Source organism: Pteropus medius, unplaced genomic scaffold (genome assembly GCF_902729225.1).
Source record: "Pteropus medius unplaced genomic scaffold, Ma_sr-lr_union100, whole genome shotgun sequence".
In the NCBI taxonomy this organism is placed as follows: Eukaryota; Metazoa; Chordata; class Mammalia; order Chiroptera; family Pteropodidae; genus Pteropus; species Pteropus medius.
The window spans coordinates 968,848-991,566 of NW_024356336.1; the positions used below are offsets into that span (position 1 = coordinate 968,848).

The 22,719-nt window shown below is 46.3% G+C and overlaps 1 protein-coding gene across 2 annotated transcripts in view; it reads left to right on the plus strand.

The window, feature by feature from the left end:
- SSH1 (slingshot protein phosphatase 1) overlaps positions 1 to 21,945 on the plus strand; it is a 56,836-nt gene extending 34,891 nt beyond the window's left edge. For both annotated transcript variants that reach the window (XM_039861959.1, XM_039861960.1), the window contains 8 exons: positions 1,693 to 1,887; positions 3,105 to 3,198; positions 4,120 to 4,248; positions 6,770 to 6,816; positions 8,201 to 8,347; positions 9,893 to 10,093; positions 12,072 to 12,639; positions 15,852 to 21,945. In XM_039861959.1, the coding sequence (XP_039717893.1) occupies positions 1,693 to 1,887; positions 3,105 to 3,198; positions 4,120 to 4,248; positions 6,770 to 6,816; positions 8,201 to 8,347; positions 9,893 to 10,093; positions 12,072 to 12,639; positions 15,852 to 17,105 (2,635 nt within the window). In that variant the 3' untranslated portion in view covers positions 17,106 to 21,945. The remainder of the gene's footprint in view (positions 1 to 1,692; positions 1,888 to 3,104; positions 3,199 to 4,119; positions 4,249 to 6,769; positions 6,817 to 8,200; positions 8,348 to 9,892; positions 10,094 to 12,071; positions 12,640 to 15,851) is intronic.
- The last annotated feature ends 774 nt before the right edge of the window (positions 21,946 to 22,719 follow it).

The window sequence follows — 22,719 nt, forward strand, 5'->3', positions numbered from 1 at the left end:
CCATTCGTATATCTTCTTTGGAGAAATGTCTAGTTTGTCCTTCGGTCACTTTTTATTTTGATTGATTTTTGTTGTTTTTAAAGCGTGGTGTTTTACATATGTGCAGTTCCTCCCGACAAATGTCATTCTAGCATAAATTCAATTACTCATTGTACCTGGTACACAATAGGCATTCACTTTGCTCTATGAAGGGAAGGGTACTGTGGTAGGCACTGTGCATCTGGGAGGCATAAAACAGACATAATTCTTATCCTTGTGGAGTTTAAAGTCTGTAGAGGGAGGTGGCCAAAAACACAAAACAAAGTCATATTGTACCGAAGGGTGCTGGGAAGGCATTCTTACAGGGCACCAGGCTTTGGGATACTGACTGTAGCATGCAAGGGCCTGGGTAGGGGTAGGGCCTCCTTGGATGCTCTGTTTTGGGAATGAGGTCACTGTGGGTCAAGGCTGTGTCAAGTTAACTAGGTCATGTCTGGAGCTTCTCTGAACCCTGCACACCCATCTTAGAGCCTTCCTTGTCCTTGTCCTTGTCCTTGTCCTTGGAGGGTTGCACAAACCGCTCACGCATCAAACTCAGAAGTGTCTCTTCAGTAATCTTGAAAAGACTTGGGAGAAAGCTGCTGGTATCAAATGAGAAGAGTTATGTCCAGTGTTTTGAAATAATTACTCTTTTCTCTGGGACATAGAGAGTTATGCAGAATTCTCCCATGGACCACAAATTAATATTGTGCTTCATTTTTACACTCCAGTCAATTCAGGATCATATCTAGATGTCTCAGATATTTCTGTGTGTCCTTGGATGATTTTTTTAAATCCCTTTCTCTATAGGCAAGTAAAAAATAGGCCCACGTGTTTTTATAAAACTTCAGAACTAGAACTAAATTTAGTAAGTATTCAGCTCAAGTTTGTTCCTTCAGTCAGCCTGGAGATAGGACAAATATGTACCATCGGGAAAAGTGACGCGGATTGCAGTGGTTTTTATTCCATTGCTGAGCACTTCTCTGATAACTCTCCCTCCATCTAAGGCTTCACTCTTCCTCCCTTCATTGATACCTCATTCACTCTGTATTTTCAGTCTATATTTTTGTAGAAAGAAGTAAAACAGGAACGGAATTGACCATTACGATATACATTTTTAATGTTGTTTCTTCTACCCCACTCTGCCTTCCCAAACCTATTCAGTTAGTTTCTATATTAAAATGAGTTTTTAGAATTCATTTCCTTGGGAAATCTAAGCATCTGAGTTATTATAACATTGTTGGGGGGGGGTTAGAAATGAAGTCATTTAGAATGCAGTCAAATGTCTCTGCTGCATGGTAATAACTCTTACCTTCCAATTGTTAGGCTTCATTGTGGTTCCTTTGTTCAAGGTGACCACAACCTCAGAAGTAAATCTTAATTCTTGTGAGTTAATCAGTGGACTGTAAAATAACATGTGAACCAGCCTGATTGGGAGAGTTATGAAGTCTTTTTGTTTCCTTGTTGGGAATGGTGAAAGATGTTCCGTCTGTTCTTAGGTCAATACATATGACATGGAGGCTAGAGCTGTGTTACCTGGCAGGCTGGGAGTCCCCAGTAGCGAGTCCTTGATAAACAGCCCTTTCCCCACCTTATTTTAAGCCTTTTGTCAAGAGAAAAACCCAGCACTCCTTGTGCCTGCCTGCCCTGACCTTCTCCCCCTCCTCACCCCAGGTCTGCCCTGCAGGTCCTTCACAAGGCCTGCGAAGTGGCTCGAAGGCACAACTACTTCCCCGGGGGCGTGGCTCTCATCTGGGCCACCTACTATGAAAGTTGTATCAGCTCTGAGCAGAGCTGCATCAACGAGTGGAATGCCATGCAGGACCTGGAGTCCACTCGGCCTGACTCCCCGGCACTGTTTGTTGACAAGTAAGTTCCATACTTCCTCGCCCACCCCCACTTCCACCCCCTCACCCACCCCAGGCCCGGCCCTGTGTCTGCACAGCATCACACTTTGTCTGTCTTTCTTTGATTGAGGGCCACCTCTCCCTGAACCAGCATTTCAAGCAGGGGTTCCTAACCTGCTGTCCATGGGCAATCTTTGGCTGGGGAAAGGGTCTGTGACCACCATCCCCCTTTTAAAATTAAGACAAATTTAGGTTCGTGTGCATTTCTGGGGAACCGCATCGTAACTTCCATCAGATTCCCAAAGGAGCTTGGGGCCCACATACTTCACAAGCTCTCAGGCAGTAACTTGACGTCCAAAGTGTCTTCCTCCACCCTTAGGAGTATTATTAATGTGAGTCGGGCTCCTTGGGTCCCAAAACAACAGCACCAACACAGACCAAGGAAAGCCTGCCTTCAAGGCAGCAACAGTAATTGTGTAGCCTGTGTCCCATGGCCTGAGGCCACACTAAATTAAAGTGTAGTTCTAGAAGAAGGAAGCGCTCTCCCCTTCCTTTGGTTAAGACCCTACTACCTCAGAGTGTTGCGTTCCTCTGGGACACTGCATTTAAAAGGGCTGTGGACAGAGGGGAGCAGCCTGAATGAGGACAAGACCGAAGCCCTGCCATACGAAGTCTCACAGAAATTATGAGAGGGTTGGGGAGAAATGATAGCTGCCTTTGAACATATCAGGGGACAGTATCATGTGGAAGAAGGATTAGCCTGGTTCATGTGGCCCCTAAAGTGAGAACCACAGTTGACGTGTAGAAGTTAATGGGAAATACAGATTTTGGTTCTGTTTAAGAAGGCCATAATGGGGGCTGGACGTAGCTGGGACTGTAGGCTGGATCAGCACACAGCAGCGTCCTCAGCAGAGACTGAAGGACCCAGTGGCGTGGCGATGTTACACTGGCAGTTCATCCTGCCCTGAGAGCCTGGTACTTGGCAGGACCTGAACAAGGAGCGTGTGTCCCAGCCACTGTGCCCTCTTGATCTGCTGCACTCCGTTGACTCCTGTGGGAGTTCTGGACGACAGAGCAGGACTTCTCTGTCCCTCCCCACACCTACTGAGGATGCGCACACCAAGAAGTTAGCTCTGTGAGCCCAAGCCACGTTCTGTTTAGTCCAGGAGCATCAGGTGTTTCTGTAAACTCTGCCCTCAGGCCTCCTATAGTTCTGCACTTTCCTACATTTCTTTCCAGGCCAACTGAAGGAGAGAGGACTGAGCGCCTCATCAAAGCCAAACTCCGGAGCATCATGATGAGCCAGGACCTAGAAAATGTGACCTCCAAAGAAGTAAGAAAACTCTTCCCTTCTTAGCAGAGGTCATGCGGCATTTTTTTGTCCAGAGCATGGCAGAGGCAGGCCCTGTACCTGATCTTTACTGATCGGTGCACCAGCTCTCAGGGGCTTTTTCCTGTAAGACTTACTGTAGTAGGAAGAGCCCAGGCCTTAGAGTCATACCCTAGTTCGAATCCAGCCCTGCTACATAGCAGCTATGAGGTTTGTGGCAAATTTCCTTACCTCTCTGAGCCTATAAGACCTTTGGTGAGAATTGCATGAGACCCGTAGATTGCACTGAGAGGCATTTATCTGTTAGCACCCTCTCCTCTGCCCTCCATTGCCTTGTGTTTTACTTGAAATAGAGCAAACTCTTATTTCTCCACAAGATCACAACTTAAATCAGCAAGTTTCTAACCTTGGGCCACCTTCTATCTGCCTTGTGATGTTTCTCTGGATCACTTTTTTCTTTATTCAGATGCATTTTCCTTCAAAGGATGCAGTGAATTATAATAGCAGCTTAAACTGGATAGATCTAAGAGGTTGAAATGGCCGTTTTAAAAAGTCATATATCTTTTTTTTATTAATACATGTAAAACATCATATTGTGATACCTTTCAAAGCAAGGTGAAACTGATTTAGGTTTTCATTACAATGAATTGTAAAGGTAGGAGTGCTTTAAGCTCAGAGAAAAGATCCCATAGGAATCAGATTCCTTGTTTGAAATAAACTCCCGCCCCCACCACCACCACCAGATTTGCTTTGAGGCTGAGTAGCCTGCATTCCTGCCACCCATGCATGTGCACCCCATGTGTCTAAATGCAAAAAACACCTTTTTTGAAAACAGCCGTGGTTTGTGTTGTGACTTTACTTCTTTGGAGGGAGACAACTGTGTTCTTTAACAAGTCACTTTTCTTAATATTTTCCATTCCATAGATCCGTAATGAATTGGAGAAACAGATGAACTGTAACTTGAAAGAATTCAAGGAATTCATAGACAACGAGATGCTACTTATTTTGGGACAGATGGACAAGCCCTCCCTCATCTTCGATCATCTTTATCTGGTAAGAGGCTCAGCACATGGCAGGATCTGGTTTGGGGAACATAAATCAGACTTTGATTGTTTGGAGCAAGTCAGAGAGGGAGAAACTCGAGTTCCTGGAGCCTCGATCCTGACTTTTACGGGAACTCCCCTCTCTGACCCCCTCCTCTGGCCTGCATCCTAGTGGTTTGCTCTCCAGCCAGATGCTTGCAATGTGGCTCCCGGCTGGGCTGACGGGAGTTATTTGAAAGTTCTTTGGCCTAGTCAGCTGGCATCCCTTTTCAGACTCTTGCCACCTTTTGCCACCTTCAGTCACCAACACACAGGCCCCATCCAGTTATCTCCAAATGGTTTGCGGGCTAAAAACCCCCAGCTACAAAATGGAGCATGCTTGCCAAAACCTAGGATTATGCCTTGGCATCCTGAGACATAAGAAACAGGAGGGAAGGCAAAGCAGACACTCTAGCACAGCTTCCCTTCTGCTTGTCCAGGCAGCCACTCTGTGCACTGCTCCTAAAGATCATTCATTGAAGGGACAGGCCCTGGTGATGCAGCTGTGGTGGGTGGTGCGCGTTCTCACCTCCATCTCTTGCGCACATTTTCTTAAAGCTGTAAATCTCCATAGAAGGCAACTGGCAAGTTTTCAAAGTCAGAGAGACTGTAGAGGAAGGCACGTTACTAAAATTAGAGAGGCAGCACAGTGTAGTAATGAAAATCAGCCCCACCAGGCCAAGTTCTTATTCCCCAGCCTGAACAGCGATGTGACTGGGAGCAAGTCTGTCTGCTTTCTTCCTTCATCATATATGTTGTGGTTTATAAGGATTCAATAAAATACGGGTTTAAAGAACCAAGTGCAGTTTCTGTAGGTGCTAATAAATGGTAACTATCGTTAGATCATACATCACTTCTTGGAAAAATTGAGAAAGTATAAGTTGCTGTGAAAGGCATGAACGATTTTGTTCTTGGCCTGTAGGAAGTAATTAATAGTTCTCCAAATACATTCTATATATATTTAATATATTGAATATATTTAACATGTATCACAATATATATATAAAATGTGTTTATATATATTTAATATATTAAATATATATAGAATGTATATTTAATATATATAGAATGTATTTATAGATATATATATTTAATGTATATGTTAAAATGTATATAAATGTGTGGGTTCGAAGTCTGTATCTTGAAAGCTATGGGGCAGCACTGGGCTCTTGTCTCCTCCCTGGGAAGTTAATGGTTTTCCCTGGTGGGGACAGACGGAGGGCACCTTTAGTCCATCTCTCCACTAGGTGGCAATCCCAGCAAGAGGACACACAGCCTTAGTGAGTGTTTGTTATTTATCGGTGTGGTTGGTGCTTTTTGTCACTTTTTCCATGAGAGATACTAAAGGAATTTTTATGTTTGAGCCTCTTCCTCCAATATGGAAACCCAGCAAGCACCCACACGTGGCCAGCCCCATCAGGGTCCCTGCCTCTTGAGGGGTCTGCCTGCTTGGGGAAGGAAGTTTATAGGGAGACTAAGCCTGTTCTTTTACTCTGTGACTCTTGTTTGCATTTCCTAAGAGCAAAGTGATGGTTTTCTCTTTTGTTTTTCCCCCACCCCCTTCCGCATTCTTTCTTTGCATGCTCAGAAATGGTTTGTTTTTTAAATGATATTTTAGAAGTTTGAAATTAAAACATGTTATAGAAAATTAGGAAATATAAATAAGTCCAAAGAATAAAATTAAAAGTATTCCCAATTTCACAAATCTAGAGATAATCACTGTTAACATTTTGTTATATTTATTTTTCTATCTTCTGGTTTTTTTTAATGCATATATAGCTTTTTTTAAAAAGAGAAAGAAAAGGAAAGAACCATACTGTTTATGTATACATAGTTTTGTATCACACTTAAAAAAATTTTTTTCATTATATGGTGTTCCCTGTATCTTTAAATATTCTCCAAAAGTATAAGTTATTTTAATGGCTCCATCATATGGATCTATCATTGTTTATTTTACTAATTTCTTCTTGTTGGACCTTTGGGTTCTTTCCACTGTTTTGTTATTGTAAATAACTGTAAATGTCCTTATACATAATTCTTTGTGCAAATTCTGGGTATTTCCTCAGGGTAGCTTTTTGTAAGTGTAATTTCCGGGTCAGAGGGTAGGAACTTTTTTAATATTACCAAAACATTTCCCAGAAAAGGTAGGTTGATTCCTGCTTTAATTAGTGGTATGTGAAAGTGCCCTTTCCTGAGTAGGAGGTCAGAGGTCATTGCCTCTGGTGAGAGGACCCTGCTGGAGTCTCAGGAAAGGAAGTGGTGAGAGGGGAGCAGGTTTTCCTGAACTTGCCCTTCCCCCATTGTGCTGACTATGTTGTGAATGCCTCTGGAACTTGCTTTGATACTGGCCTCTGTCAGTTCTCTGTTCTCTGAGGCCACGGTCCCATGAAATCACCATCACCATCAGGCCTAGCGCTCACACCCTGCATCCCGTAAGCAGCTCTGAGGCAGACATGTGACACTCATAGGGGTTTGTGTGATCTGTCCCCCAGGGCTCTGAATGGAATGCATCCAATCTGGAGGAACTGCAGGGCTCAGGGTGAGTCTGCTCCCCTTGTCTTCCCTTGTCCTTTTAGGCAGCATATATAAACCCTCTGCTCTGCCACCGAGGTCGAGCCCTTGTGCTGCCCGCCTTTAATTGCCTGTACCCCAGCAGCCAGGCCTGTTTGCATTGCTAAACAGATGTGCTTCAGAGTGCCACCTCCTGAATAATTCATGGATTTTAGATTTTCTGGGGGTTTGTGTGATGGTGTGTGTCTGGGAGAATGATCCTAAATCACAGTCCAGTAGTATAGACAGCCTGGATGCTGGTAGGGCCATGAGCCCCCTCTCACTGCCCCACTGTCCGGCAGAGCTCCTGAGAGTCCTTGTATGGACACACCTCTCTGATGGGCCAGTCAGCAGCTCTGATCCCTTGACCACTCCTGGTTCTATCTGAGCTTATACTTTTGGGCCGGGTGGGAATCTTGCAGCTAAATACTCTGTGTCGACCAGAAACACATGCCTGTCTTAGTTTTCTCTAAGAAATGCTCAGCAGCAAGAATAAAAAATATTTAAATCTAGACCTTCAAGAACAGATGTCTGGACATTTTTTTTTTTTTAAACACAGCCACAAAATCACCATTCTGTGGGTCTGACATGACATCTTTGAATTACTACATTTAAAAGTCAAGACTAAACAAACCTTAAAATATATCTTTAGAACTACTGATTAAGATGTGTTCTTTCAACAGAAAGTATTCTTAAAATGTAGGGTGATACTGTCTATGCTTTCTATCTTGCTGGGAATAAGTAAGTTATTTTAAAGGTATTTTTAAAAGTATTTATAAGGAATCACTTATGAAATCTATTCGAGGTATTTTAAAATTTCTGAAATTATTTTAGTCTTCCAGGAATATAAGTATTAAGTTTAGAGACCTATGAAACCTGGGTTAGTAGACCCTCTCAACTATTTATTTATTTATAGCCTGCCTTGTTTCAAAAAAGATTCAAGGCAGTTCCCAAGGACAAATAATGGACAGATATATTCTGCTTTTTAACAATTTAAAAGTGGACTTAGTTTTTTTTTTTAAAAGCCTTCATATGCTAATAATATCTACGAATTTTGAAACTTTAAGAGGGTTTAAAAATATATTTAAGTAATGCATATATCTACTTTCCAGAATTAACATTGCTTAGCAATGCTTTGAACTGAGTTTTCTTTTGTTTTCTATTACAGATACAATACATTCTCATCATAGAGAAGGCATTTAGAAAATACCAAAAAAAAAAATTACTATTTAGGAAAAACAGAAGTCTTACCATAAAAATATATACCTTTTATTAATATATATTTGTTTTTTTCCTCTGGCAGTTTTTTGTTAGTTTTTTCTAGTTCCTCATTCTGATTCTCCAAATTTGTTCTTTATTTTTTCTCATTGCAGTGTTGACTACATTTTAAATGTCACTAGAGAAATAGATAATTTTTTCCCTGGCTTATTTGCATATCATAACATCCGAGTCTATGATGAAGAGACAACAGATCTTCTTGCCCACTGGAACGAAGCATACCATTTTATAAACAAAGCGAAGTAAGTGGGTGGAGAAGCCAAAGAAACTGGTCTGAGGAAGAAACTACAGATGTCGGGTGGGCAGAAATTAATGACAATTCCCAGACACAGATGTCTGCTAGCTTAGGGAGCCCTGGACGTCTGATGGCCCTCTCCGATTTTAGCCCACAGCACCAAAGGGGCAAAGTTGCTGACCTCCAGGTGGGGGCCCAAATGAGTTTGTTTTCTCCTACCTGTCACTGATTATGACGTTTGACCCCACTTTTGTCATCAACCCTGGTTCTGGGTAAGGATCTAATAGCAAGTGGACATTATTGGAAGCTCTGCCTGTGGAGAGTCACTGAGCCGAAGGCGAAAGGTGGGTGGGCCAGGTTGTAGAGCGCATTTGGTACTGCTTCCCCAAGGAATTCTACTCAGGCAGATGCCTGGAGCTATAGCTTGCCTTCTCCACCTGAGTTAGTGCAATTTTCCTGTTTGAGCAGAATGGGACAGACCATGAGAGGTCCCTACTGCCTTGAGCCTGTCAGTGATTTCACCTAACTTTTGTTCTTACCTCATTCTGTTCTCTGAGGCCAGGGTCCCATGAAACAGAATAACTCTGTCTTACTGAAGTCAGAAAGAACTTTGAAATCCCATCTTCTGTTTTGTACCCCTCCAGGTCAAAGTTACAAAATGTGTCCTTACCAGTGTGGCCTCATAGTTCACTTGCATTTGCATTCCTGGGGTACAGACTTCAGACCAGTAGTCCAAAACAAGACAGAAAGATTGGGTGATGGATTTTAAGCCTGAGGTTGAGGAAATGAGTCTACTCACACCTGACAGGCTGGCTCCTTCTAACGTAAACAGGCAGGCCGGTGGGCTCGCCTCCTGTACAAATAAAACGTCCCAGGTGCTGCTCTTTCCAGCCCGGTGTTCTCTCACATTCCTGAGCAAGCGATACCTAGAGAAACACTGTGCCTGGCCTTGTCGTAAGTGAAATCAGCCAGCACTGTCTAACCTGTGGCCCCATCCTCCCCTGGCTGCTTTCTGTCTTTGCTGAGTTAGGGTGCTGCCACCCTCGCTCTGGCTCCTTGACCCTCCTGTGTCCCAAGGGCCTGGCAGCTTTCTGTTCACTGACCCCATTTTTCTACAGTAATCCATTCCCTGTCTTCATCTGCTCTAGCAGCTGAATAGCTTTTGCTTATCTCCCTTTCGCTGCCTGCAAAAGGGTTTCTTAGTCTGCGAAATGCTTAGCAGCAGGAATACTTCCTAGCCTGTCCCAGCAATGTGGGAAGATCCCCACTTTGTCCCTAAGTACAGCCGATTTTGGAGGTCTCCCTGTAAAACTTGCCCAGGCAAGGACAGATTTATCTAGATTTCCCATTGTGTGCTAATTGATTTCTCAGTGAAGTTATTTCCTTTTGAGAGTGTGTGGACATATGCTGTGTAAACATCAGGACATAGGAGGATTTGGGCAATGAGTTAACTTCATGGTTTAAAACAGTCCATTGAGTAAAACCTGAGAGAATGAAGTTGTTTAAGCTTTTTAAAAACTTTCTCCCCTACCAACCACCCCGGCCCCTGCAGGAGGAACCATTCCAAGTGCTTGGTACATTGCAAAATGGGTGTCAGTCGATCTGCTTCCACAGTCATAGCGTATGCGATGAAGGAATTTGGCTGGCCCCTGGAGAAAGCGTACAACTATGTGAAGCAAAAGCGCAGTATAACGCGCCCTAACGCGGGCTTTATGAGGCAGCTGTCTGAGTACGAGGGCATCTTGGACGCGAGGTGAGTGACTGTCTGCAGAGGACTGGCAGGACTGAGCTTGAGCCACTGTCCGTATCTGAGCAGTGGCTTACACAGCCAAAATCCTGCCTCTCGGGAAGCCGGTTTGAGAAAAACAACTATTGTTTGAGATTTGATTAGTAGTTTCCAGGAGGGATCTGTTGTGATTTTGTTGGCACATTCAGCTATTTTGCTGCAGGAGAGAATGGTGCTTAACTTCCAGTCTAAGGCACGGCTTCTTGTGCAGCACGGGCACGTGGATGGATGCCCGTCTCCTGAGCATCGGCTTTGGGCCAAGCGCTGTGCCAGGCTTCGCCACAGGGCAATTCCAAGGACTGCAGAAGCAGACTGGGTCACCCCCACTGACGAGCTGGGCAACTTAGGGCAAGCTTGTCAATCTCCCCCAGCCTCAGTTTCCTCTTTCTGAGCTAAGAATTAACGCCCACCTGATAGGGTTGTTATGAGATTTAAATGAGTACCATATAGGTTTACCTTTACAGAGGCTTTGATAGACCTGGCTCGTGGTAAATAATGATGTAGCTTCTTTTTAAATCTCTAACTCCTACCTGAAAAAGGTCTGCAAACTATAGGTTATTCCCCATTTATGAAGGAATAAGGAACTGATTGATGCTGGAGGTTTTATCCCACATTCCACAGCCAGTGGACAGTGGACAGCAGAAGGGAGCACATGCCCGGGTCTGTCAGCCTTTAAGGCAGAGAAGCCTCGAGGTTCTCCTGCCCCCACAGTCACCCCAGGAGGACCCCTGCTGGACTCTGGGGTTCACTTTTTCCCTGTTCTCTTTTAATTCAACCTGTAGGAGGCCTCCCTGGGTTATTTCTGACTGATATTGTGAGGGAGCCGCAGGCTAAGTCTTGGCCTCCTGACCACGTTTGGGGAAGCCGGAGCGCCCTGGCAGGGTTGAACAGGGTCCGGGGCTGCTCCAGACATCTCCACTATCACCCAGAGAGAGAGTGGCTGGACAGATCCCCAGGCAGGGCCGAGGAGGAGTGGGAGTGGGGGGGGGCGTGTGCATCCTGCTCTCCTCTGCCTTAGCCCCCAGTCACGCTCTCCCATCAGTGAGTGCCCTTTGCAGCCTGACCAGGTCAGGTTCGTGGCAGCACAGCACTGGCCTTGAGTTGCAGCCTTCTCTTGGGCCCCTTGGCCTGCCTGGAATGTGCACACAGAGCAGTCATGAATGATCGTGACACTCTCTTGCATTGAATGACAACAGCAAACCCTTAGTTTATATTTACTTCTTTCTCATCTTAACCCTCACAACCCCATGCTGTTGGTATTGCTCTATCTAAGAGTCATTCGCGGAGGTGACCTCTTTCTTACTTTATTTCTCTATAAGCCTTTCTTTTTTTTTGACCTTTATATTTTAAAAATGTAAAAATAACACCATGGTATTAGAAAACATATTTTAAAAACTGATATATAACTTCTCTGACCTAAACAAATATTTCCAATTTTCCATTGTCTTCCCAACTTTATTCTAGTGCATTTTGTGTTTACATAGCTATATTAGCATAAATACATATAAATATAAATACATATATTTGTATAAATCTTTACATACTTTCTGCTTTGAGCCCCATTATTTCCCTGCTATATAGGTAGGCGAGGATTATTATTCTTATTTGACAGATGGAGAAACTGAGAAATGGAACATTAAGTGGCATCCCTATGTTCACCAAATGAGAAGGGACACTGGGATCGAGATAACATTTCAGGTCTAAACTCCTTCACATGTCTGCCACATTTTTATCATATGACAGAAAGTCATTTAAGGCTTCTCATGCAAGCCACGCTGATTTAGGGTCCTAATGCTGTTTCTCTCATCCTTGCATTTCTTGGGGACAGATGAACAGAGAGAAGCTTTACCTAAGTGAACCCCCTACATCCACCTGAGCCTGGTGCTGTCCCTTGCCGGCTCACCCCCACCCCTCTGCTGATCTTCCTCTGCCCTTCCTCCCTCAGCAAACAAAGGCACAACAAGCTGTGGCGCCAGCAGACCAAGAGCTGCCTCCAGCCGCCTGTGGATGACCCTGCGGAGCCTGGGGACTTCCTGCCAGAGACCCTGGATGGTACCCTGGAGGCCCAGCCACCTTGCTTGGATGATGCTGCCCAGCCTGGGCTCCCAGGCAGCAGAGCCCTAGGAGAACCCGCTCTCCCGTGCTGTTTCCGACGACTCTCAGACCCCCTCCTGCATTCCCCCAGTGATGAAACTGGCAGTTTAGTCCAGCTGGAGGATCTGGAGAAGGACTTGCTGTTGGATGAAGCAGCTCAGCCAGCAGAGGCACACAAGCCAGTCAGACCTCCCCAGGAAGGCCCTGGACTCTGTGAGAAGGAAGTGAGAAAGAAACCTGAGTTCGGGAGCCTGAAAACCCGGAGTGGCCCCTTGCCACAGGTGGAGGAGATGCAAAGGGAGGAGGCTCCAGGAGCTGGGAAGTGGGGGAGGCCCCCAACTCAGCTGGATAAAAACCTGCTCAACCGGGAAAACCTAAATAATAACAACAGCAAGAGGAGCTGTCCAGACGACTTTGAGGTAGGGGTGGGGCCAGCATGTGGGGGCAGCAGACCGCATCACTTACTTCCTGCCCTGCAGAGCAGCCCCCTCACAGCCACCTTTGCTACTCTGTCAGTTTGGCAGTTCTCACCCCTTATGGCCTGTGGGTTTATTTCAGTGATTCTGCAGGCCGATTGGGAATGTAGACATAGAGGGGATCGGGGATCTACAGGGGACAACACCAATCCCTGGGTGCCCCTTTCACCCCACGCGCCTCATTCACATCATGGGCAGGGCTTCCAACTCTTTCTATTTCCTTATGTAAAACGTAAAACATACCTTATCACTCAGCTTCAACATTTCTCAATATGCAGCTATTCTTAGTTCATCACACCCCCACTCACTCTCCCACATATATTATTTATTCACAAATGCTTCAGCATGTAACAACCGCAGTACCATCACCACCCTTAAAGCAATTGATATAGTAATTCCCCACCATCATCACATACCTGGATTTTAACTCCCATCCGTCCCCTTTAGGAGTCATATTCAGTAGGTCGTGTGCAGTAAGGTTTTAGCCTCCACCTGGCATGTACTTAGAAAACCATAAATTCCTCCAGCCTTTTTCCTCCTCCAAGTGGCGCAGGAATGGCGGCTGGTCTCCTGGAGGAGTGCGCCGTGCCGTCAGGGCTTGTGTTCCTCCCTTGCTTTGTGCTGGCTCACCCCAGGCAAGAGGAGGAGCTCCATTTCCCCTAGCCTCACCCCGTCTCCCAGGACATCTGTGATTCTCAAGTAAGAGCACTTGGAAAGCTGATAGACGCATTCTAATCTACAGAGGGTCTGTCGTCATGTTATAATGCAAACAAAACTGGGATGTTAGACCCTACCGATCTCCAAATCATAAAACATATTGCAAACCAAGTATTAATTACTCATGAATTCCCTCCACTGTCCACCCTTCCCTCGAAGATCAAATACCTGTAAAGATAGATGACACACAACCTCTTGGCCCAGGATAGTGGTACCATGGTTGGTCCTAAATGGCATAGCTGTGAGTTGTAGAATGGTGAACACAGGAGTAGCTTGGACACAGCCCTCCTTTCCTGGCCAGAATTGGATTAAACGGGTGATGTTATCTAGGGAGTAGGACCTAGAGAAATTCACTCATTTGTTTAACTCATGTTTATTACTTATGGTGCCCGGTTAGTGAAGGATACAGCTGTGAGTAAGACAGCTGAGTACACGTAGTCTCATGTAGAGATGGATGGCAAAGCCGTAAGGAGGTGACAAAACAAATGCGGGTGGTACTCAGCGTGATGACACACATAAACTATGGCATGGTGGAGGATAACTTGAGAGGGGAGGGGATGACAAGGAGCTGGCCACGCAAAGAGCCAGGAGCACAGTCTTTGGGCCCAAGGAGCGGCAGGTCCCAAGGTGCTCCCTGAGGGCAGGGCACTTGGCGTGCTTGAGGAGCAGTGGTCTGAGTTGAGGTCGAACAGGTGGCCAGGGCCTGCAAAGCCTCCAGATGCGAGGGCAGGTCTCAGCAAATTGTTTCAGGGGCACTGGGAAGCCATGGGAGGGCTTTAAGCAGGGAAGTGTCAAGGTTCCTCTGGTTTGATCTGTAGGCAGGCCAGTGGGGTGAGAGTGGAAGCAGGAACCTGAGATGATGGTGGCTCAGAGGACAGGGCGAGGACAGACATGCACAGCTTGGGAGGCATTTTAAAGGCAGAGCCTTCATTCCCTCTGGAAAACCCTTCCTCTCGGAAAGACTTTGAGCTCATCCCTCTTTGTGCTGGCACTTTTCACATAGTTTCTGGTCCATTCCACCAATAGACAGTAGGCCCTCTGAGGGCAAGGACTGTGTCTTGTTTGCAGCCCCTGCACCTAATACAACTTCTGGCACAGGAGAGGTGCTCCCTAAATGTGAGCTGGATAAATGGGTTCTCTCCCACCCTAGGGACCCACGGACTCTGAAAGGTGCTCTCAAATCTCCCACCATAGTAGATTTTTACCACATTTTAGAATGTTAGGTTCTAAAGGTTTTAGAAGAGATAAATAGGGAGACACTTTGGTTAGAGCTTCAGAAAAATTCCTGGGTCAGGAGTTCAGGCCTTCCTGTGAGCCAGCTAAGATAGAATTCTCTGGGAGACCCGGCCTCCCATCTCCCCCACCACACACTCTCCTGTAGCTTCCAGGAATCATGCCTGAGTTTCTGTTTGACTCCTCCAGTATTGGACCTGCCTGTGACTTCTTACCTTGGGGGACCGTGGTCTGCCACACAGGATAGTATTAATCTCTGACAGTAAGAGTGGTGGGGGAACAAGCCTCACTTGGCAGGAGAAGCCTACAACATCCACTCTTTGCCAGGAAGTCTTCATTTTAGACAAGCTTAGGAATCTCACAGCTAAACAACTCTCAAGGAGAGAGTGTTGGCTTTCGCTACCTCTACATTAGCTGCTTTCAACTCAGTCTTAGCCTTGAGGCGCAGCCCTGGTGCCTTCAGTGAGCACAAGAGGGAGGCAAACAGGGACGTAGAGGCACATGTCATGTTCACTTAGCCCCCCTGATGACAGAAGCAGGTGATTTTCTTTGGGAAACAGTTCCAATGTGTTTTCCATTGGTATTTAAAACCCACCTCAGCCTGGCTCCTTCATCGGGGCTGTGAGCACCTGTGTCTGAGTCTACATTAGAGTCCTTCTAAAACTGTTTTTTGCCACTTGCCACCTCTCTGAGAAGAGCACAGCTGGGTGATGGTTCTTTCGAGCCATTGCTGTGTTCATGCTAAAAGGGAAAAGTTTCATTGTCAGGCTGTAGACTCCTCAAATGCAGATTTTTTTCTGAAAGAGGAAGAAAGGGAGAGGTACTTACTGTGTCTAAAATATTATTCCATGTAATTATCACAATGCCATGAGGTCGGAATGTTCAGATGAGACCAAGCCTCAGAAAAGCATCATTTGGTGCAGGTAGCAGAGGTGGGTGTGAGAGGGAGGCCCTGAGGCCCTGCTGACCGTGTGGCCGAAGGTTTGTCCAGGATCATGTGCACTCAGCTTCTGGAAAGTTTGGTTCAGCATCTAACCTACATCAGTCGTGGTCAAGTGGGTTCTGAGGTCTCTGTTCCTGCACTTGCTGAAGTGAGAGTGCTGCCTCTCCAGGGCTCATCCCCCAACCCCTCCCCCTCCATGCCCTCCTGGTACTTGGTGGTCCTTGCCTCATATTACTATCACTATGTTCTTATCCCCTTCCAGCACGATGCTATATTTGGGATCCTCAACAAAGTGAAGCCTTCCTACAAATCCTGTGCCGACTGCATGTATCCTCCAGCCAGCGAGGCTCCTGAGGCCTTCAGGGAGCGACTCGAGAACCCGGGTGCTCCCGCCATCTGCACCCAGCCATCCTTCCTGCCCCACCTCACGTCTTCCCCTACAACCCATACATCGGGCAGGTCACGAACTTTGGAGAAGCTGGCCGCCGGCCCAACTGAAACTCCCCCGTTTCTACTACCAGCAGGCCCAAGGAGGCTGGACACTGATGGCTCTGGGGCCGGGGCTGCCCTGGAACTACCAGCTAGCCTTTTGGAACCTTCCAGAGAAACCCAAAAAGTCCTGCCAAAGGCCCTTCTTTTGAAGAATTCTCACTGTGATAAGAATCCTCCCAGCATGGAAGTAGTGAAAGAAGAATCACAACCCAAGAAAGACGTGAAGCCGGCCAAGGACCTGCGGCTTCTGTTCAGTAAAGAAGCCGAGAAACCAACAACGCACAGCTACCTGATGCAGCACCAGGAATCCATCATTCAGTTGCAGAAGGCTGGCTTGGTCCGCAAGCACACCAAAGAACTAGAGAGGTTGAAGGGTATGCCCGCCGACCCAGTGTCTCCCCTCAGGGACAGTGCCACCAGCAGGCTGGAGGCCAGCATACCTGAGGAGAACCAGGACCTGGCTCCTGCCCCTCTGCCAGGGGCCCTGGCTCTGCCAGACCAAGCTGGGAGTGATGAGAAGCCAGAGGCCACCCCACCTGCAGCAGAAGGTGCCTCGCTGAAAAGCCCCACTCCCTTCCTCTGCCGCCTGGATCACACCAGTCATTTTTCGAAAGATTTTCTGAAGACCATCTGCTACACTCCCACCTCATCTTCCATGAGTTCCAACCTGACCCGGAGCTCTAGCAGTGACAGCATCCACAGTGTCCGCGGAAAGCCGGGGCTGGTGAAACAGCGGACGCAGGAGATTGAGACTCGGCTCCGGCTGGCGGGCCTCACCGTCTCGTCCCCACTCAAACGCTCACACTCTCTTGCCAAGCTTGGAAGTCTCAACTTCTCAACAGAAGACCTGACCAGTGAGGCTGACGCATCCACCACTGCTGACTCCCAGGATGCCAAGTTGAGTGAGGCTTCCCTCTTACATGAGCCCCAGGCAACCCCGAGGAACCCAACCACCACCTCTAAACTGTCAGGGAAATCTGCCCCAGAAAACTTGAAAAGCCCCTCATGGATGTGCAAAAGCTGACCCGTCTTTAGCTGATCACGTGATCCTCCCCGAATTTCACTGTGGATTTTGGTCAGCCCCTCATGTCTCGATTGTTTTTAAACAACTAGCATCCTCTGAACTTTCCCCCTCTCGCCACAGAGATGAGGAGAAGCAGACATGCAGCCCAAGAAGGAAGAGGAGTGTCGGTCGTGTGGCTGGGAGAACTGGAAGCTGTCGGCCAGCAGACGCTGAGCCCAAGTCATGTGTTTGCAAGAAGAATCGTGTCTTAAGAAGGGGATATACAGATATGCACACACATCAAAAATATTCCATTTGCAACATATGAAAGTTGCAGTTACGGCATCTTCACCATAGCACATGTTCCTAGCTCATTCAGGCCCTTATGGGAAAACTCTTGGATGGCAATATAAGTCCTACCTCTGTTCTTGCTGTGCTTTTTATTTTTAAAATACAATAGTGACGAAGGCTTGTTCCAGGGAGTAATGCTGTGTCAGAAAAAGGTTTTCCAAAAAGAATTTTTTTTTTTTGGTTGTGACCCCCAAAAGTGTTAAGATTTCTAACTCTTCTTGCACCATGCGCTGCTGTGTAAATTTACACGAAGGAGTTGACGCTGTTGTTGGACCAGCTCTGGTGCGTGGAGATCATCCGTGTGGTTGACGTCTCTGTGCTGGTGTGGTATTGACAGCTGAGTGGGGTGTGTCCGGCTAGCACTGGGGTCTGGCGAGGGAAAATGTGTGATGTCCTCAGTTGCTAACGGTGGCGTTTAAATGGCTCCCACTCTGAGGAGAAGGACCCCGCAAGCATGTTGCGTCTCCTGTGCTGTTGAGCCCCAGTAGTTGTGCTGAGGTTTTGAAAGCACTCAAGTGTCCGGTGGAGGCAGTGGTTCTGAGATGTGGATCGTCTTGCCAGCAGCCCCAGCACTCAGGTTCATTTGGTCATATCTACTCGTATTGGGGGAGGAAAGGAGATTCCAGCTAAGAGAAATGTGGCTGTTGAAAAGCTTCATAGATGTTTACAGTTGCCCCTTCCTGTGGGGAGAATTCTGCCTGTTTCTCTTCGGCTCTTCCTTGCAGCAAGGATGGGGTATAGGAGGGGTCTGCGGTCCCAGCCTGGGCTCCATGAGGAGCCCCTTTAGGATCAGGTGAGCGTAGTGTGTCATGCTGCTGTGGGGCTGTGGGCTTAAGTGGAGGGTCATCTGGTGTCAGTCAGCAAGACGGGGTATTAAAATATTTGAAGAGAGAAGCGGCTTGATTAGAAAGGTTTAATTCAGGGGTCAGCAGACTCTCGTGTGTGGCTCCGTGAGCTAAAAATGGTTTTTAAGAAAATTATAAGAAAATAATAGGCAACGAAGATCGGTAGCCTGTAAAGCCTGAGATATTTGCTATCAGGCACTGCGTAAAAAAGTGCTGACCTCTGGTTTTATTTGACAACATAGAGCTGCCCAGGGCCCTCTGGGAAGAAAGTGGGAAAATGCGAAGGCCTCCCTGCTCCTTCAACACCTCAGGCCAAATCCTCCCAACCCAGACCTTGCCAGCCCACCCCCACGGTGACAGGGTGGCGTGGCTGTGTCAGTGGAGGAATGCTGCTGGCTGAAGCTTTCCCACAGTTGCAGCTTACACTCAGCTGGGTCAGCCAGATTAATTCAGTAAAACTAGAAAGCCTTCAAGGACCAGCCAGATTCTAAAGGTGGGTGAATGAGTCACCATCTTATATTGGTCAGAACTGGGACCCCAAGAGCAGCCATTGTAGAGAGCACCCAGGGTCTTCAAGAACAAGGCCAGTCCATATTTCAACTGGTAGGTAGTTTTTGCAAAATCCCTCTCTCTGAGAACTTTTTCTCGCTGACTTTATTATTTTTTTTTCAAGTATACATTATTTTACTTTAGACAAATTTATTTTCCCACCACTGTCCATTGAAATTACCTTAATAGTGATTATCTACTTATTCCTGAAAGCCCTGTTATGTTTTTCTTCCTCTCTCTCAGCCAACAAAAGTATATTCTCAAAAGAAAAAAAAAAAAATCAAGTTCAATATGTTTTGCCAAATTAAATTTCATGTGGTAGATCAATTTTTGTGTCAAAATAATCCTTTAGATTTGGTGATGACAGGCTTATGGTTTTTTTCACCATGCCCATGTATTAGAGTGATATATTTTTGAAAACTTTAATTTTGAAAGCCATAATTTTGCTAATCTAGTTAAAGGGTGGGAGGAGGACTACAAATATGAGTGAGATTTTGGCTTTGTCAAAAATAATCCATTTGTTCTCAGAAGCACAGCTCGGACGTTTACATCGAAACAGACCACGGTGTAGGGCCCTATCAGAGCAAAATGAAGCATTCTTGATTTGATGGATAATATTCTGGCCTGAAGGAAAGGTTAAAGATATCTCTCCTAGACCCAGGTCAGTTACACGTTAACATATGGCAAATTGCTATTTGAAATATACTAGCAAGACGAGCATTTGTCAGACTTGGGAGCATCTTGGCAAAGACAGATTCATACCAGTCTCCGAAAAGAAATTTTGCTCAATAAGATATGCCATATCCTGACCGATGCTATGCCTGTAATCATAGCTGATGGGGAACATTCTGAAAATGAGTGGCATAAGTGAGAGGCAGGGGTGTATGCCATAAAAGTCACTGATTTTGGTGACTTCCATTTTCATGGAATGCCTTTGTCAAATTAGGAGAGAACAAAAATTTTGTAAATCAGCTCGATTTCATGTATTCAGCTGCATTTCATCATCCACCTCACCTTTCCCTCACTTTCATACAGCATGCCATAAGTTAGACTGAAGTAGATCTTCATGTTGCATTGATACAGGGAGGCCGTCTTGTCAAGTTTTGTTAAGTGTAAAGGGGAAACTGGCCCTGGGAGAGGAGAAATTATGCTGCCCTCTGATCTTGCTTTGACAATGCCAATTTGCATTTCTTTGCCTTGGAGCAATGTCTGTCATTGCATGAGCTTCTTAAGAACAAGGTTCTTTTTCTTGGTATTCCCTGCCTCCTTTGTCTCAGTGTGGGGACCCATACCAACCTCCTGGGGGGTGGAGATGGTGAACAGTCTCTGCCAGGTAGTAGTACCCTGTCCATCTGGTATGCAGATCACTCACCAGGTGCTCACAGATGGCTGTACTGTTCAGCCTCCTTCAGTTCCACCCCGCCCTCCCAGCATAAAAGCATTCCAGTCCATTCTAAAGTCTTCTCCCTCATGGGTAAGCCCAGAGGATGCCACAGGATGGAGCCGAGTTTGCAATAGAATTAACACCTTCAGGACAACCCTGTACTTCAGTACTCTTGTCTCACCACACAGGCCTGATCCCAGAAGGCTGATGAATCCCGCTGGTCCCCTGGAGCCATTTCTCCCCATTAGGAACAAATGTGGTATCATTTAGCCAAGCTCTTATAAGTAACTTCGCCCAAGGTGTCCAAAGGGAGACTTTGCTCTCTGTTGGCTGGAAATGCTTGGTGCCAGAATACATTTCACCCAGCTCTACTCTGGCTTGCCACCTAGCAGGGTTTCCCCAGACACACACAATGCAGTGAGGGCAACCGCTCCACCTCTGGCAGGAAGACGGTGGGCCGGGAAATTTGTGACATCTGGTCAGCATAGCGTAGGGTCACCTGCTGTGTTCTCTCTCACCCTACAGATTCTTGCCAGTTCTTCATGCCAATCCAAGGTAGTTGATTGACCTCCATGCTTGGCTACTTGGTTTTTTAATTGTCTGCTCTGCAACTGAATACCTGTGTGTATGAGTTCATGCCACATGTGTATGTATGTGTGTGTGGTGTGTATATTTGAATATATATATAGTTTGAATCAAATCGTCATGTGCATCACTTCTCTCATTCACACACATGCTGTCACCCGAGCTGTGAAGCGGATCACCTGGAACAATCTGGAGTGACACTGCTTAGTGTTACTCTCGGTAGATCTGGACACGACTGCCTTGTTCTGGTCTTGGGTTAGGTGCCACAGCTGTGGCTTCAGTCAGTCTCTTAAACAGGAGTGTTTATAACCAGACCGCCGGGCCTCTTCTGTTCTTTCTGTTGGCCATACTGCACAAGAAGGTGGCTACTTCCTCCCTCTTTTCCAACACTGTAATTATTGTTTTACAATTGAGTGCCTTAATAATAGTTTACAAATACTATGTATTTATGGGAAACTGTTAAGCTCTCACCTTCTGTGATTGGATACTTTGCCTTGTTTGTGGTTGGCATTAGGGCTGGAGCTTGGCCTGCCCCGTACCGTGCTCATCTGCTGTGCAGTCATACGCGTGTGCCCACAACTGTCTAAGGAGCATTGCTGGAAATGCACTGGTAGTTCCTACAGATGAGGCAGGCACTGGCTCATGCAGCATCCCGTAGTAGTGAGGAAAGAATTAGAATTTTGTGTGCGAGCCAGCCGGGGGCGGTGTAGTCCAGGTGCCCTCTGGACCGCAGCCCAGCCCCTCACCATCCCGCCATCACACAGTTAGTTATACTCTTCTTTAATAGAGATTTTTATTACCACCTAGACCACCCTATTTTCCTCTCTGTTGGTATCCTGAGCTCTTTGCAACAAAATGCAGGTACTGACCCCCACCCCCAAATCAGGAGCTCCACCAGATGGGTTGCCCTTTGGTTTTCAGAAGCTGCCAGTGGGTTCCAGTATGTTGCATAATGATATCAATTATTTTTTTATTATATTGGTTTTTCTCTTTTTTTTATATATTATATATTTAAAAGGCAGTATCTTTTGTACTGTGAATTTGCAGTAGAAGATGCATAATGCACTTTTTTTACTTCTGTTGTGTACTGTATATAGTCTGTGTGCTTCTTGTGATGAAAATAAACTTTTTGTTTATAAATGCCTGATGACCTATGAACTTGTGCAAAAGGAAACTGCCTTTTCAACCCCTGCCAAAATAGTCGGATGCATCTTCATCACCATGATGGCCAGTCTTTACCGAGCACCTACTATGTGCTGGGCCCCATGCTGAAAACCTGGGCAAGTTAGACCAAAGAAAGACCCAAGGAAAGAATTGTTGGCTCTTCCAGAAATTGTCTTTTTTTCCCTGATTTTGTCAGTGAAGAGCAGGCCCACTTGTGGGTGGTCATTTGTATAACAAAGAACGCTGCCTCCACCACAGTGGGACTTGGACTTTGGGTAGTGTGTCTTCCTGCACAGAAACAAAATATAAAGCTAGGAGTGTACTCAAGAGAAGCACCTAAGCTACGGCTACCATACCTCGTGGGAGAGGAGGCTGTAGAGGCGATTATTGCTAACGGCCAGGGCAGGACTCCCAGGGAGTCTCAGTTGCTGAACATGGCTTATCTTGCACTTAGGACACAATCCACTGCAGGTCAGGGCCTTTTGGTGGCTCTCCTCCCTAGGTGACTAGCAAAGCCGGCTGTTTCTATTTAAAACCCTGCCATCTTTGAGTTCCTTGCTTCTAGCTATGCAGTCAGGGGAACTCATGTTGACTCTTACCTGTCTTTATCTGGCTGCAATATGTGAAATCTCATGTTCTAATGGGAGAAACCTGTGACATAGCCCCACCCCACCTGCCGGGGGCTGGGAGATGTAAGGTGCATATATACCTGGTGAGCACTCACTGTTACCACAAGTACCTTAGCACTCACTGTCTA